This window comes from Arctopsyche grandis, chromosome 5 (assembly GCF_051622035.1).
Source record: "Arctopsyche grandis isolate Sample6627 chromosome 5, ASM5162203v2, whole genome shotgun sequence".
Classification (NCBI taxonomy): Eukaryota; Metazoa; Arthropoda; class Insecta; order Trichoptera; family Hydropsychidae; genus Arctopsyche; species Arctopsyche grandis.
In genome coordinates this window covers 4,889,206-4,908,105 of record NC_135359.1, presented here as the reverse complement: position 1 = coordinate 4,908,105, position 18,900 = coordinate 4,889,206, and the positions used below count along the sequence as shown (strand labels likewise).

Sequence of the window (18,900 nt, the reverse complement as noted above, 5' to 3'; positions counted from 1 at the left end):
AAAATCTTCGACAAACAAAAGTCGAGGATTACCTGTATGTGATTGTTGATGATCTAATTTTAGGTCAATCTCGAAAATTTATTTAAATTGGGCATGTTCTGTTTTAACTTTCAATATTTTATTTTAATTTTAATATATTGATTATAATTTTATTTTGATATTTGAATTTAATTTTAATATAATAATAATATGTTTAATTTTGATATTTAATTTCAATTTTTAAATTTAATTTTTATTTCGATATTTTGTACGCTACTGGTTTTATCCTGCTGGTTAAAACGTTGGACCAAAATCGTCGTTGGTTTGGTCCGTACGCAGCATTACAGGATGATATAAATTTACATATGGAATATTTTCCGTATGAAATTAAGCAAAATAAATACATTAAAAATTGAAATTCAAATTGATACTATTGAGTCAGCAATAATAATCATTAATAAAAATGTATTTTTTTGTAGAAATATAACCATATTTCTAACTATAAAGAATATGATTGAAAGCTGTAGTTTAAAGTATGAATGAGTGGATGATATTTTTACGACTCTATTGTATGATTAGATTTTTAATAGTCGGCAATATTATAAACTTCCCATGCTTACATAAAAACAAATTAATACATATTATACTAAAATTAAATATGCAACTCAGTGCACGTAATATATTAAAATCTTGATATATGTCAAATGTCATATATGTATATGTATATTTTATTACATTTGAAATAAAATTAAAACATTATATCCATTCAAGAGTGAACATTGAAATACATAAACAATAAAACGTGCATATGTATGTTGAATTGTATGCGTGCGGTAATTACTTAGATTGCGGTGAGCATTTGTGTAATTGAAATACGACTGTATATTATAAACCATACACACATATTCGCAAAGAGCTCGCGTTTGCGAATAATTTATGTTTGTCGGCGAAATAGTGCGCTCTTGTAATAGAAATACAGAAGGGGATTAAATCGCACGTGAAGTTTAGATTTATGCAGTTTATTTATCAAAAATGAACCGCCGAAACTACCCCCTCGGTTTTATTGCGAACATCAATTCAACGCCAACTCCACCTAGTACAGTGTATACGTAGGTACGCTACTCTCGTATCAAAGTTTTATAGTCTCCGTTGTGTTGTGTAAGAGAACTTTGTGTTTTTTGAGAGGAAAATGGGTCTATTTTTAAATTGTTGAAAATTGGATTGACTGTTGGGGATGTAGTCGTAAATAAAACGGAATGTCGACAGCGGATAGATAGACCTAGGATAGGTACACCTGGTGTCCAAAATTCCGTCAATTTGTACCGGCAAAAGACGGTGTAAATTGTAGTATAGCAACCTGGAGACAACGGACCCCCTTATATTGTAATATGTTTTCAATTTAATTATCTATGAAGTATCAAAAGATAAATTTGAATGAAAATTCGACCGAGAGTTTTTCATTGATTATGAGCTGAGACTCAGAATCCATGCCTTTTATTGGCTTTTTTTTCATGTCTAAGATTTTTAAACATACATATGTACATACATTTGAGATGGCATTTATTTGAATTAATTTTTAAGTATGGAAAAAAGTAAAGTTTAGATAGGTCCTTTTTTCCCCTTTGCGTCTCGTCACAGTGGAAAAAAAAAATTAAAATGTGCGTTTATTCCAATTAAATTATATTATTCATGGTATCATATAAAATATATTATAGATTTAATACATATTTATATGTAGTTGTTTATTTTGAATTTCGTCAGTTTGTTTTTATATAAATGTGAGCACTTCTATCTATACGTTGTTTTGAAATATTCGTCGACTTTTATTTGGCATATCGAAATACGCTTAAGTAAATTTTTGTCTTTTGATCTTCAGCTTGTGTATTTTGTGTCTAAAGCGATTGATCGATATTTTCGAAAATCTGTACTTAAACCATCGAGTAGTATTTTGCTTTAAATTTTTTTCACATGTGGTGGTCTGTTTGTTCCAGTTTTACTCTATGTACTACATATATCTTATTTTAGAATTATGGAAAAAATAAATCGCCATTGTATGTATCGAGCGAGTGGATTCGTTTGGCGATTAATTATTCCCTTTAAGGTTTATCCTGTTGGGTATTATTTAGGAGCTAGCCAAGTATAAAACAATTGAACTGCTGGTAGTTTTGCGGTAGTTTTGCCGGCTTAAATACAGCTAAAGGCAAACCTGAATGCGCTACCGATGATAAATTGTGGCTTTAGGGTTCCGGTTCGGCTCAAAGTTCTTCCCCGATAAATAATTAATTGGATACCGGTGGTGAAAATGCACGTAAAACTAGGCCGAGTGAGTTTTTCCGGTTTGATTTCGCGTGTGTATTTTTTTTTTTTTTTTCCGACACAGAAAGTTTCCTGTTAACTTATATAATATGCATGTAAGAATGGATACGAATCGAATATCTTACACGTCCAATAAAAGCAGGTTTATAAAACCAAATAATGTTTGAGTTTTTTTCGCATAGTGTCTATCGCTAGAATGGGAAAAAGGTGATAAAATAAGGGAATATAAGATAGAGATAAAGGGAATTCTAACAGTTTTTTGACACAGCGTGAAAGTTATGACATCGTTTACTTCGCATATAGAAAGGAATATGATAAATGGATCATTTTACGACTTTTTTCATGTATAAATTTGATTATATAAATATATTTCCAATGTGTATACGCGTAGAAGTTTCGAAATTACATTAATGCTATACTATGTATGTCAAATTCAATAAGAAACTTAATTTTAAACACTTATTTTGATTATATGATACAATATACACATATTTTTGTATATATGTTACAGTCGAAGTGTATTTTCAGTTGTAATATATTACAACTGGCATTTTAGGTCATTTATATTCGAATGCAATTCAATTGGTAAATTATATCTCTACAAGCACACATGTACTTTCAACAATGTGCACCAGTTGTTATATAACAGTTGAGTTGTGACAGCTCTGATGTTTTTACGAATGCTTTTGAATTCAATAATGCGAAAATATAATAATTGCAGAGTATTACGGATAAAGGTAATGAGTACTTGTGTAATGGTAATGAGTAATGAAGAATGTGTTCAAAACAAAAATATGACTTTCTAATTCAATTTACCATCGAGTGACGTTTTCATGAAAACCTATCTTCTCCATCTAACCTGGTACCAACTTATAGTTGAACTTTTTTTTCTGTTGTAATATATTTTGACCAGTTGGAATGTAATTCGACATATGAATCAACTTACTCGAGTTAGACGGAATGTGTTTAAATTAGTCAATATATATATTACAACTGAATATATGTACATATACACGTCAACTATAGCTATAACGGTAGTTGGTACCAGGTTAGATGGAATATATTCCAATTGGAAGATACACACACTTCAACTGTAACATATACAATGTAAAAAATATAAATATAATATAATATTAAAAATATAGATATTGAAAAATAATTGGAATCTCAGTTCGAGTCGGATTGAGATGCGATAATATTTACGTGAAATTTAATAATGGAGTTATTATTTTCAAGAAAATATGAAATATATTCCCGCATGAATTCTTTTAATTGTATGATTTTGTCATGTCTGAGATGTTCGTGAAAAATTCGAATTACTTTTAGGGAATTCGCGATATTGAAAAACGTAAACGTACACGTAGACATTATCTAGAGGGCAACGTATAAATTACTCGCTTTCGAAAAGTAGACGAAGGGAAAACTTTGTTTCGCGGATGAAATGAAAGGAAAAACAATTTGTTCTAAAATAAAAAGTTAAATTGAAAAATCGTCCAAAGGCAGATACGCTCGTAGAGGAGATTTTCAATTTAATTGAATCGTTCAAGAAAGTCAAAAAATGAATTGAATGACACCTAACTTTTCCTAGTGACTATGCCTATATACGTACATATACCCATATATTAATATAAAATTTGTTATCACATTCATGAATTTTACCAACACCCAACTACATAATTAAAAATACAACTATGCATGTTTAAAAATGCAACAAGACATATTCAAAAACCTTAAACGTACATTAAAAATACGATTTAAATACTAAATTCAATTGAAGAATGAATTATTGTATAGTGTATTATTTTCCCCCGGGATAATTTATTCATATGGCAAAAAACTTTATATACAAAACATTTATCAAAGCTTTACAAGTCTACGAATACGAAAAAATATACGATCGTTCTAATATATGTACATATATGTATAATAATAAGCCCAGTCTCAACGATGCATCGTCACATCGATTCATAATTATCTAATTATAAACTCAACCCCAATGGCTCAACCCCGGAACTTTCCCACATTCCATTCGAGCCGATCGACTTCGTTACATTCAAAGAACACACACGGTGATTAAAATAATAACGAGATTGTCGCGTAGGGACGTTTGAGAAGCAACGTCGTACCGTTCAAAGTTGTAGGGAGTGTGAAACCTTTGCGATTTGCTCGAATGTTAGAAAAGATCTTGACTGGTGCAGTTGTATGCAGCTGCAGGTCTCGGCTGCATCACTTCTTCGTAAGGGGGTATTTGTGCTTGCTCATCCCTGACTCGTTCCACTTCCTCGAAAACCCTGAGAAAGTTGAGTCCCGCCAGCTTCTTCAGCTCCTCTGTGGACCATCCTGCTGCTAAGAGCTCGGCAAAAAGCAAAGGATACGTAGAGACGTCTTCCAATCCTTTTGGAGTGCTGCGAAGGAAATAAATAGACGTATGAGTGTACTTCTGGCGATATAACGGAACTGAAAATGTTTCTTTCAGTTCGGCGCTAAAACTTCAGCTACGAACACATAAAAGAACATTGAATATAACGAAAAAAATCGAGTAAAAAACCTTCAATTATAAAAGCTCAAACTTTAATAATAGCCTTCATTACTTATTTCAGTGAAAAATTCCAAAGTTTTTCAACGTTAAAACTTTCTTTTTCTATAAGGATCGACAACAGATGATAAAGAAATATTGTGAATGATTTATGGTTTTAAATCCGCCTACTTTTATAATTAGTAATGAAAGTTTAATTTTAATCACAGCAAAAACATTAGATATAATATTACTTAATTAAAACTTTTTGCCTTTAAGAGGGCTGTACACCCGAAACCTTAATTTTGTTACCGTTCCTTTCTTCGATATATATATTGAGTGTATGTTTATATTGAGTAAATGCGACAATATATATCAATATATATATTGATTGAATGCGACAGTTGCGCTTCGACCAGATAAAACGTATTTTAAATTGACAAAATCGAGGTTTCGTATTCTCCTATTTTCTCCTCCAAAACTGGACCAATTTTTAAAAAAATTTCATCATCGGTATGAGAAAAATACTTTCTGTGCATCTATCGGCGTATCTTTTTTAAAATTGACCGTTAAATAAGCACGCTGGACTCGTTTCGTGGGTGTAAAAAAGGGGCGATTTTATAGATGTTTGGCGGCTCCTAGCTCCTATAAAAAATAATAAATCAAAAAAATAAAACGATAGATGCACCCCAATGGTGGATATCCATAGCATATTAAAAAATAATTTCTCTAGTGCCATAATTGAGGAAGGGAGTAGTATAGTACGTTTGTATGGACAATGCGCCGCTGTCCAGCCCTCTTAAGGATGTTTCTAAGAAGGTAATTTAATTTTGAATTCTTGAATATTGAAATTGAAATGAACATTTGACTTATCAACCAATCAATTTTATTGCAATGTATGTACATATGTATGTGTATATGCGTGTAAGGGATGCGGTGCATCCGCTCGAAAATCGCCAGACAAATTGAACGACAGATTAACGGACGGCTGCTTTAAATGCAATTCTCGTCTTCTCGAATGATAGATTGCACATCAGATGACGGGTAACCTTTCGATGTGCACAGATATAATTATTTAAATGGTAATTATTAAAATTGAGTTGGATCTTTCAGGCGAGTTTAATAAGGGAAGATTCGATAAGTTCCGAATCTTGCCTTATTAAACTCGCCAGAAAGATCCAACTCAATTTTAATAATTGCATCTGTGCACATCGAAAGGTTACTCGTCATCTGATGTGCAATCTATCATTCGAGAAAACGAGAATTACGTTTAAAGCTGCCGTTCTGTTAATCTGGCGATTTTAGAGCGGATGCACCAAACCCGCGTGTAAGTATTTGTGTATATGTTACACCGAATCCGTGAAATTGTCTATTACACGCATTCGGCAAGATAATTGCCGAATGCGTGAAAAATGAAAGCATGTTTCCCAGTTCACGGATTTGGCAAATTTTTTGGCGAATGCGTGTATTCGGCAAGAATTTGTCTGCTCAAAGCATGGAGTCGGCAAATAGACAGCAGCGCTCCGGTGTTGTTTTTTAGAACTGGACAGCGTGGACAAGTGTCAAAGTGACAGCTGAATGAGGATGTTTAATTTAGTTTAATTTACATATTTTTATGTATAATATGACTACATACCTATATTTCGATCATCTCATATGACTTATACATAAATTAATGCCATTTTTATACATTTTGATCAATATTTTAACAGTGAAACATATGTATGTAGTCATATTATACATAATAATATGTAAATTAAACTAAATTAAACATCCTTATTCAGCTGTCACTTTGACACTTGGTTATAATATAACACGCTGTCCAGTTCACGCATTCGGCAAAGAATTTACGGAATCCATGAACTGGGCAACGTGCTTGCATTTTTCACGCATTCGGCAATTCTCTTGCCGAATGCTTGTAATAGACAATTTCATGGATTCGGTGTAACATATATATGGATTATATTATGTGTATATGTTTATATAATTGTCTTTGGCCAGGAAGGCACATTGGGTTTTCCTGTTAGGCCTTCCTGGTATAAATTAAATAAAATATGAGTTGACCTCGATTGAAAATAATTTTTCTGAGTATATCTGTAATCCTGCTGGTCAGACCTGGATATTTGTGCTTCAGGTCGATCGTTTCCTATCAGAGTTTGCCAATTTTCTCTGACTTCATTGCTGAAACGGTTCCCGATTAAAAATTGCCAAAAAACCTTCCTACCTTCTATCCCACCACTATTTGAGTATGATTTATGTACAATATAATTAATGTACAATTCATAGATGTCTCGTTAATTTGCGAGTTTTCAGTGTTTCGTAATTCAGCGACTTGTATAATAAAAAAAATGCTGCAATGTTTGTAATTGACCAGGAAGGCGAATTGGGGTTACCTGTAAGGCCTTCCTGGTATATATGTAAAAAAAAATTAAAAATTATACATATGCAGTTAATACAAATATTAAAGTTAACCAATTAGCAAATGAAAATTAAAGTTAACCAATTAGCAAATGAAAGTTAACCAATTACCAAATAAGAATCTATGAATTGTACATAAATCAATCTCAAATAGTGGTGACATAGTAGGTAGGAAGAATATTGTGCCTTCCTGGCCAATTACAAACAATGCAGCATTTTTATTACACAAATCAAAGAATTACGAGATACTGAAAACTCGTAATTTAGGATACATCTATAAATTGTACATAAATTTTATTTTACATTAATCATACACAAATAGTGGTGACATAGTAGGTAGGAAGGTTTTTAGCCAATTTTACCGGGAACCGTTTTAACAATGAAATCAGAGAAAATTGGCAAACTCTCATAGGAAAAGATCGACCTGGAGTCAAAAATATCCAGGTCTAACCAGCAGTACTACAAATATACTCTTTTATATATAGATAAATTCTTTTCAATCGAGGTTAGCTCATGGGATCGAACCCGGCACCTCTCGACGCTAAGCAGAAGCTTAGCGACCGAGCTATGCTGCTGGATAAGAACTTAGTTCTATTTTATATGTGTATACATAGGTAATGAAATGCTTTATTTAATCCAAATACACGTGCGCGAAATTATATTTTTATATTAAACATTTTGATGAATTTATTTAAATCATTAATGGAACAGCTGTTGTTAATAACGGATCAAAAATTACGTAAGTTGTTAATATTTCTACATATATACCTATACATTATTACATTTACAAATATATCTTTATGAGATTTGAGTGTGCGGGATTGTATTAAATAATGCAAAATTAAACTGAAATATATGTTCGAAATAAACTTGGAAGAGTGTAAAAATACTTGGCTATAAGAAACGGGGCAGCTTCAAAGTATAAAAAGAAAATTTATACGTACTTAAACGCTAGTGTGAAAACTTTCACAGCTCAAAGGGGAGGGGAAATCGATAGGGGGTTTTTACGTCTATATCGAGGCTTTTTTTATATCGCCTAACGGAAAAATATGGTAGTTGTACACGTTTTGAATACGGCTGACTTCTTTGAGAAAAGTCCCGACCGCGGAAATAAATTCAATAACTATTCATCGCTTTTGAAACGTGCGTTTCTCGAGTGGCAATTCATTCGCCGCGCCGCGGAGAAATTGTGAGGCTTTCGCGGGAGACAACTTTTCGCAAAAATAAAAACGCAAACACACTACAATGATTTCCATTAATTTATATAATGGTTCGAAAGTTGCCCTGGCATCGAAAATGATTTTTTACAGCCAGTGTACGGGGTCGATGCGAATACGTGCGGTTTTCGGTATCGGAGAAGTTGGCCTCGTAAAAATGTTATTTTATGAAGCGTGTGCTTTATCGAAGAACGTTACGTGGTTTAACGAGCCTGATATTTCCTTACAATTTGTTACAGATTTCCAACATCTCTAAAAAGTTATGATGATTCATATAAAACTCGGCAAGTATCCTCTTGTATGCGAGGCGTTATATAAAATGTTTATGTCCGAGCATTATTATATAAGATTTTGTTAAAAATGATACATTATGTCTGTTTTTGTAGATAAAACGGAATAATAATAAAAGAGATGAATTATATACATAATTTAAATATGCGTAAATTCATTTTTGAAGGTTCATTAATTCTAAAGCAAAGCACGTTTCTTCGGTGATATTTTTCCGAAGAAAATTACGTCAATTTTATTCGAGCTTTCTTCTTGCGAAAAAGAAATACAATCAGATTTCGATTGTAATTTTCATAAAATGGCAATACGAATTTTTACAGAAATGATAAAATCTGCTTTCAATATTATCTATACATATATTATATTAAATTATAAGGAAATACATTTTTTGTTCAGTTATTAATTACAGTTTATGAACAGTTTTGTATTGAATAATCTGTAATTGTGCATGTGTATGAATATGAATATGAGGTCAGTTGAGATTTATCAGATGTCGTTAAATATTTTCATAAGATTCGAAAAATATTGACCATTATATATAAAATACTGACCAATCGCTAAATATTTGATCATTTGATATAATTACTGACCACATGTCTATTAATCGAATGTGCTGACCGCTTATTTCATTTATTCACCACTCTCACAGTAACTGACCAATTAAATACAGGCCATATTATAAGTAAAATATAATAACATAACATATGTATCCATTTCAAATTAAACAAATATAACTTTCGGTGATTCGAAAAAAATAAAACAACATATGTACAAAGACGTAATTCAAAAGAAAACTTTCACATATCACACTTTCAGAAAATTTTCCGAATTTTCTCACTGTAAAAGTTTCCTGGATGAAAATCAAAGCTTTCGTCTTTTCGACGTCCATACTTTCTTTCGGTTGTGAAAATAAATATATATCCCATATAAATCATTTTGAATAAATCGTGCATGTTTTTCTTACACACATATAAATATACATATGTATATATATGATATTACGAACAAACATCGACGGATACACGTGTTGTAATAAAACATGTTTTGGAACGTTTGGCATTATATAATTCATTAGACTAAAAGCAAAGGCCAATTTATGTAATGGTCGATCACACTTTCTATGAATAAAATAGTAAGCACTCCCTTTATCATTGTATTTAATTTCGTAACACTTCTATGCATCATTTATCGTTTGAAACTTTACCTGACATAATAATTACGAAGGTGTGCAATTAAAATAATAAACCAAAAAGCGTACACAATCAATCCCGAATATACATAATAGATAAATGATCACATAACAGGGGGTACTTACAAGTTGATCCCATCATATCCAGCTCCAAGTCCCACGCTGTCGATCCCAGCAACATCTCTTATGTGGTTGATATGAGCTGCCAATTTAAACAATAAAAACCAGCTCTAAGTTAGTACATAAAGGATAGAAATATAAATTTTCAGCTTAATACGTTCAGGGGTGTGGACAGAGTAGTGGGCACAACATTTTCAACCTTTCTAAGTGAAAAAAATCCCACTTCCGGTATATAAAATTTAATAATTTTTTTTTTTTTCATTACATTGTTACAAGAATTATACTTGAATTTTTTTGTGACGAACACACATGTTTAAGGGGTCGAAAAAAATAGTGGAAGAAAAATCGAACAAGAGTAAACTGCCACTTCCGGTTGACAGATACTTACTAAATTTGATATATAATTTGATAATAACCAAGCTATACCAAAAGGATGGAATAACGCAACTATCATTTTAATACACAAAAAAGGCGACAAAAGCGATATCAAGAACTACCGACCCATTAGTTTACTTTCAGCGGTCTATAAGCTCTTCACGAAGGTTATTACAGAAAGGCTGAAGAATATCCTCGACGAGAACCAACCTATAGATCAGGCAGGGTTTAGGGCAAATTTCAGCACAATGGACCACCTCCAAGTAGTTGGCGAACTAATCGAGCGCGCCAACGAATATCAACGGCCATTGTGCCTAGGTTTCGTCGATTATGAGAAAGCCTTCGATACAGTTAGTCATAATGCAGTACTTAACGCTCTACAAACACAGGGAGTGCCGGAACCCTATGTGGGACTGTTAGCTGCAATATATAAGAATGCCACAGCTTCGGTTAAAATTTTCTCAGGTACAGATAGATTTAGCATAGGAAAAGGAGTAAGACAAGGAGATACAATCTCGCCCAAGTTATTCAATGCGGTGCTTGAGGGAGTTTTCAGGAACTTGGATTGGGATACAGCCGGAGTAAGCATCAATGGTCGCTTTTTGAGTCACCTTCGGTTCGCAGACGATATAGTTTTAGTAGCTCGTGATTCAGCTGACCTACTTATCAGACTAACACAGCTGGACAAGGAGAGTAGAAAAGTAGGATTAAAAATTAACGTAGATAAGACTAAACTAATGTTCAATAGTTATTGCATGCCTGATAGCATCCCCTTAGATGATAAACCAGTAGAAGTAGTAAATAATTATTTATATTTAGGTCAAATAATTGACATGTCTGGTAGTAAAAATGAAGAGATAAAGAGACGTATGAAATTAGGATGGAGTGCATTTGGACGGATGAATGCTGTTTTTAAATCAAAAATGCCACTCTGCCTGAAGAAAAGGATCTTTGATCAATGCGTTTTGCCAGTGATGACGTATGGATGTGAAACTTGGACAATGAACGCCAAGATGCTAAATAAAATCCAATGCACTCAAAGAAGTATGGAACGCTGTATGCTTGGCATAACGAGGAAAGACAGAAAGCGGAACACGTGGGTGAGAAATATGACAAGGGTAGTGGACATAGTGGATAGAGTGAAGAGATTGAAATGGCAATGGGCGGGTCACGTAGCTAGGAGGATGGACGAAAGGTGGACAAAAGAAGTGCTTGAATGGTACCCGAGAGAAGGCAAAAGAGTAAAAGGAAGACCGCAAGGAAGATGGGTGAACGAAATTAGGAAAATGTGCGGAATGAGATGGATGAGTGTTGCGCAAAACAGAGACGAGTGGAAGCGTGTTGGAGAGGCCTTCATCCAGCAGTGGATGGCGAATGGCTGTAAATGATGATGATGATGATGATGATTAAGCTTAAAAATTTAGATATGAAATTTCAGTTCAATAAACCAAAAGGTTTCTGAGAAAAACATAAAAAACCTCGATTCTCTAGAGTAAAAGTACTACTTCCGGTTCAGATAGAAATATTTAAAAAATATAAGGTTATAAAAATTATTATTTCTATCATATTTAAAAGAAATTCAGTCTGATTCAGTTAGTGGTTTGGGAGATAATTGAATTCAAAAACTTAAAAAAAAGAGGACACCTAAGGGGAGGTACCATTTCCGGTCAACTTAAAAATTTGAAAAAAAAATTGCGACGTGTCAATAAGAATTTCATTAACCGATACTAAGTTTCATTTCGATAGGACTAACGGTGTTAAAAATATCCCCAAAATACACACACACGCACATTTTTTCTAGATCATGAAAACGTGATCAGTGATCGATCAAAATCTCGAGTTCGAATTTTCGCATGATCACAAAACTTCATCTATTGTTACTACGTACATAGATGAAGTAAAAATCTCATTTATCCGTAAAGGAATATTGTGTTGTATAAATAATACGTATATTACAGAAAAAATAACAGAGCTGCGAATGTGTTGCAGCTATTTTTAAATTTTCATTTATTTCTATTTACATTTAAGGTTTTGCTCTGGAAATGGAAAAACAATCGTATTTTCACTGTAACCTTTGATGTGATTGTGCTTCACGCTCACGCATAACTTTTTTTCTGAAAAATACGGATTTCTGCACGGTGTTTACAAAATAAATAAATAAATTCAGCACGGTTTGGAATTGCAAAGATTACATCAATATATAACGTCATAATTTTTGTTAAATCATCTTTTTTAATATATAATATGTAAATCTTTATATGACAAGATGATGATTCTGCATAGCTACATTCGATCTTTTTAAGCGAAGATTAACATTAAAATGTATTTAAAAAATTAAAAAAATCATCATTATCTCATCACTTACATCCTGCTTATTTCTTCGATAATTGTTCAGAGAATAAAGATTAACTGAATATTTTTTTATTTATTTTATATAAATACATATCTATATATGTACATATAAGTACATAAATGTAAAAAAATGATACCCAAATAGACCCAAATGCGCTTTACTGGCTATTTATAAACATCGATAAACAATTCACAGAGCATCATAGTTAAATTTGATAAAAAAAATTACGGCATTTTATATATCGCCAAATTCGAGATGTTATAAACTCGAATTTTTGCGAGAAATAGGGAAAGTTGCCGATTTGTTGAAACTGTTTCAATGAAATCAGATAAATCGACAAACTCCGATCGACCTGGAGTCATATATCCAATGTCTGGAAAGCAACACCGAGCCAGGGAATGAACCCGTGACTACTCAGTCGAAAAGATTTCATGTTAACCACTGAACTATGCTGCCGGTGATAAATAAATTATATTTTAAAAATAATTTATGACTTTTGTAAAAGATAATTGAGATAAAAGAAAAATTTGTTTTGTGTATTTACAATATCAAAGTGATGAATTTTTTATTGGTTTTTAGAATTTCACCAAAATTACAAATAATCAAAATGATAGCTACATACACATACATATATAGGTATATTGTGCAAAGCTAAGAATAAAAGTTAAATGATTTTATGACCAATTAAAATAAGAATATTATTATTAAGATATAAGAAATATATGAGCCGTTATATTTTTAAGTGGCATAGATCCATTTTTCTTCATTTCGAGATATATCTATAAATAAAATATTAAATATAATGTTTTGCATTTTACAGCATTTAAAAACACTGGTGCTTTGTAATAAGCTTATTCTACTTTCCGAGATGCTGGACATATCGAATTAAAAGTAGTGTTAACAATTTGTGAATTGTTAACACTACTTTGAAAGTCCAACTTAAATAGTGTTTTTGACTGAAAATTGGCCACTTTCAAATATATGTATATTTGTATGTACATGTACTGTGGAAAATTGATTCATTGAAATTTTCAAATTGAGATTTGAGATTTATTTTTATAATGTTTATCTGAAAAATAAAAGTGTGTTATTTGAATATTATCAAATTTTCTGTATATATTTTAGTATTTTATATTCTACATTTGTATGTTGAAATTTAATACATATTTGTCTTTTCTAAGCAATTACATAGAAATATAAGTTTGTATGTACTTCAGCTGTATATACGAATGTGAGCGTAAAACTTTCACCGCAAATTCGATGAATGCCGAGGAGAAAATTGAAAAACTATTTCGATTCGGTCAACTTTCTGCAACATAATTTTCTCAACAGCGTCGATGAAAACGTGTACGTCTTTCGCTCTGAGTTGTAAATTATATTCGTTGTGCGCAAACACGTTCAAATTTCACCTTTTCCCTACAGGCCTCATAAGATTTATACTTTTGCGAAAGCGAAAGAAAAAAAAAACACGAACGTCAAAAGTAAAAACGCTCACGGTTCTCGTATTCAAATGCTGTGGATGGGTGGGGGAAAAAACGACAATGTAAAGGGGTCACATTTTATGAATAATCCCCAGCAGAAACCATTGATAGAAGAACTGATTTATGTTACGAGACGAGGACGAAGAAAAAGAGAACAAAATGTCGGAAAAACATTTTTCAACAACGGCTAAACGTCTTTGAATTTTCAACACAAGCACGCATCCCATCCCTTATATGTATATTCATCGGAATACAAACTCCATGTGCTATTAACGTTGTATTTTTATTACATTTTCCACGTAAAAATTTATTCGAGCGAGCAAATGAACCCTTACGAATATCCCTGCTTGTTTGAAATTGCGTTCCGCTTCAGTGAATGCCGCCAGCTAATTTATAGGGTAACGAGTGGATGCTGATTAACTAACGAGCGCAACGCCGTTAATTGGATAAAGTGCATTCGCATTATCCGGTTATTACATAAATTGTCGTTGCACGTACAAATGATCAGACGACAAACCGAGCGTTATCAACATTAACGGCTCGTAGTTAAAATTTAACCGAACCGAGCTAAAGTTTAAACTTTGGCGGTTCAAAGCGGTGAGTCGGCTATAATCTCGTGGAAATCTCATTCTAGATGACTATACTTTAGATTTTATAATGTAATATATGTAAATTTTGCAATTGTGAGAGCTAACGATACGAGAATAATATAAAATATAGACAATATTATCATAATCAATATTGTACATCAAAAAAATGAAATATTATACATCAAAGGGATGAAATGGGATTCCCAAATGACATGTAGCCAGTAATGTCCTAAGGGCAATAAAAAGGTAACTATACGAAATTTGCTTCAGATCGGTAGGACTGTTTAGAATCTTATAAGGAATAAACTTTTTCTTCTTTATATATTGTATTATATATGTATATAATACATATACTTTATATTTTGTAATATATATGTACATACATATAAATCAATTGAATGTTATATAAATCATTTTTCGACTACAATATACATATTATATAACATTACTAAAAAAAATAAGATAACATGATTTTAATACATATAAAATATTAGAAAATTGTGCGTTGACCGTACATATAATGTATATGTATATGCATGTTTTTACAAGACTTATGATTGATATGTTTTACTTTTGAAGTCGAATCTTTTCTGTACAAAAATTAAGCGAGTGTCTTCAACTATATATGTATGTAACATATGTACGTACATTTTTGTACATATGCAAATTTTGTTGTCGGGATTTTTAGAGGAAATTCGGGACTCGGGATTTGTCTGTTGAACTCGGGACAGTCCCGCTTAAATAGGCACTTCTGGCAACCCTGTGCAGGATAGCATTGATTAAAATCAAAGATTTTTTTTTAACATTTCTTTGAAACGACGATAGTTTTCCATTGGGTCCATCGATGAAGATCCTTTTTTCGCTCAGATCTAACTATCTCGTAAATGTACCTCGCTTATCAATGTAGTTCCCACAATTATCAAATTCACTTTCTCACATTCATATACGTGAGTAACAAGTCCATTAAACTTCCTGTAAAGGGATAGTCAGATAAGACAGGAGTGCCGGACTTTGCCCAAACCAGGAATACCGGACATTGCCCAACCCAAAAGATAAAAATCATTTATATAGATCACAGATATTCGATCACATAAGTTAGTCATCACCATCGAGACTCCGAGAGTGGTAGTCATTAATATCGACGCCGCAGTGACGATCAGTACAGCAGCAGATCAAATTGAACCAAAGTAAATTAGTGAAACAAAGTTCTACGTATCTCATTTAAAAAATTCATCATCGTTCCATAATTAAATCTGTAGTTTTCGAATATATCTACCAATAACATAAATGTATCGTTATTATGATAATAAAGAAATCTTCATTTGTTAACCAAGTAATTTAAAAAATACTTGGTTAACAAAGTATTTTTTCGTTTTGGACATGATAAATATGTATATGTATAGTCAAGAGTTTTGTATTTAATTGCTTTAAGCCTCCAATATGCTAAACTGCACAGCAATTAAATTAACAAGATGACGACAAGGAGATAACAATGAGATTTTAAACTCGTCATAAAACCGTTAACGACAACGACCAAAGTTACTACGGAAATATATCCGTCATAATCCACCTTTAGAAGAGGGCAAAACAAAAACACAAAAAGAACAAAACAAGAACATAAAAAAGAAAAAGAAAATGAAAATACAGATATACATGTATGTATGTATGTATAGGACTGACCTCAAGCGATAAAGAGTGCTCGAAACGATTGTCCTTTGTGTCGAGTTACATCGAGTCGTAAATTTAATCGTTAGCGACCGAATTAAGTGCTCGCCCTTCAAATTAATCGTCGGTATCCCGTTTTCGGCGAAACGAAAAGGGCAAAAGGTCCCGTTTCATTTTGACGAAATCCTTATCGCGTTTTTGACGACCGCGAAAGGCGTCTTTTGACAAACGCAAAGCGCTAAATTCAACCCTTCAAAACGCAGGGTAATTAAAAACGTTGAGGGCGTCGTAGGGGGACGCGGAAAAATAAACGTTAACGAGGCCGCGCGTTTTCGCTCCAGACAAAGCCTTCAAAATACTATTAAATTATCACGAACGATCGCCTTCAACGTTGTTATAAACACAAATTGACTTGAATTCTTAATGCACTCTGAGAAACTTTTCGTGCCGTGGAAATTTTATATAATTCATAAGAAAATTTGACTTTTATAATACTGTTGCGTAGGGGTGGGTGGAGGATCCAAGTAAAAGGCCTTTGTCGTTTCACAGCATTTATTGATGATTAAGGAGATACACGCACTGGCAGTGCTCAGTTCAGAATGACCTGATATCGCCTACGTACCGCCTTATAAAGGGTAGATCTCTCAGGACGTCTAATCTGTTTACCTATTGTATAGTCACGTATTCGGATATGTATTCCCACGATATTAGGTCTCCCCGTACCAATTCTGATAAAGGACTAATAACGGTCATTGTTTAGCCTAAATGCACTTAGTGCTTGTACTTACTTCCAGATATAGTCCTGGAAGTAAGTGCAAGCACTTAGTTAATCCGTTAACAGATATCCGTTGGTCCTAAGTGCAAGCACTTAGTTAATCCGTTAACAGATAACCCTTGAACGGTCACATAGTCTCTGGGATTCTATTCGCTTAATCCGCGGCGTACGTAACAATACTTATCTATATAATACTTACCTAATCTTCAAACGAAATATAGGTTTTCAAATAATATCGAATTTTAAAAGCCAACTAAACTTTTGTTTTAATAACCAACTAGAATTTGTCTATGGCTTTTAATTATGTACGAATTTGAGTTTAGACAATAAATATTTTTAATTAGATTCACCGGTATCTATTCTTCAAAATGACAAAATCACCGAGATGTTAAAAAAATAATTAAAATAATAGAAAAAATTAACTGCTCATTTAGTAAAAATACTGATCCACTACATTACAGACCATTTCTAAATATAGGTAATTAGTTTGAAAATGGATCTAAGCTGAGTTTAGAAAAATATAATACATCGCAAGTTATAATTAAAAGCATTGGAATGATCCCCTTTGATAGATTTAATTTAACTTTCTCGTTACGTATTATAAATTGGGTAGATTCGGAAAATACATCATTTAAATTCGGAAAATACAATTATTTTTTTGAAGTAGATATGAGATACACATATTATATATGATAATAAGAAAAACTATCACACAATAGAAATTTAAAGCAATACAAGGAACATCAAAAAGGATCAATATGAAGGGAATTACATGAATAGTTGGTAGAACAGGGATTAATTTACGTAGGGGTCTGATTGGACATTGGAATAGGATCTCACTTGATCAATGAGGCCCCTAGTACCAAAGACCCCTTACGTTTTTTTAATAAAATACATGTTTGATACTATATATAGGTCCTGTTTTTAAAGTTATGTAATTTAGTACTAAACTTAGCTGGTTTTGACAGTCACAATTGTTAATTACGGATTCCTTATCACCAGCGGAATAAAATAGCATTCAAACATACAATTCCAAAAAGCACCTTTGGCCATCTTTGATAATGAGGGTCTCAAATAAGAACTATCAATCATGATTCAAAAGCTCAAGCAAAAAACATAAATCATAAATTTTCCTCCTGGATTGTAAGGAAACAAAATGATCACTGTGAAGAAATTTGGAATTGCAGTAGGAACGGAACTTTAACATATACTCGATAGAGGTGATTCCAAAAAAGTACTAGCAAACTCCAAATGACTTCTTACAAATTATTTGAAAAGCAAGGTAACAGTACTATGGGATTTAAAGAGCTTTATGTATATGTATTGTTATTATTATATCTACATATACATATGTTCATATTTATGCACGTAATAATAACGCATGAAGTTTTGTGATCACACAAAAATTCGAGCTCGAGATTTTGACTGATTTTTTGCTAAAAATGATTGTCACACAATGCCACAGCAATGCTCCAATTCGTTTTGTAACGTTTTGAAAACTGTTTCAAAACAACTCGACCGTTACACGATGAGAAATGTTTCCACTGACGTTATTAGCAGCTGTCGGCCTATTTCGTTTTCTTTTTAATGAAAACTAAACTGAAAGTTTGCGCTGTCTT

The 18,900-nt window shown here is 32.5% G+C and overlaps 1 protein-coding gene across 1 annotated transcript in view; it reads right to left on the bottom strand.

Moving 5' to 3' along the window:
• Positions 1-4,468: 4,468 nt before the first annotated feature.
• Positions 4,469-18,900, bottom strand: part of LOC143912079 (dipeptidase 1-like) — a 107,821-nt gene continuing 93,389 nt past the window's right edge. The window contains exons 8-9 of the mRNA XM_077431251.1: positions 10,049-10,124; positions 4,469-4,700 (exon numbers count right to left, since the gene is read on the bottom strand). Of these exons, the coding sequence (XP_077287377.1) occupies positions 4,469-4,700; positions 10,049-10,124 (308 nt within the window). The remainder of the gene's footprint in view (positions 4,701-10,048; positions 10,125-18,900) is intronic.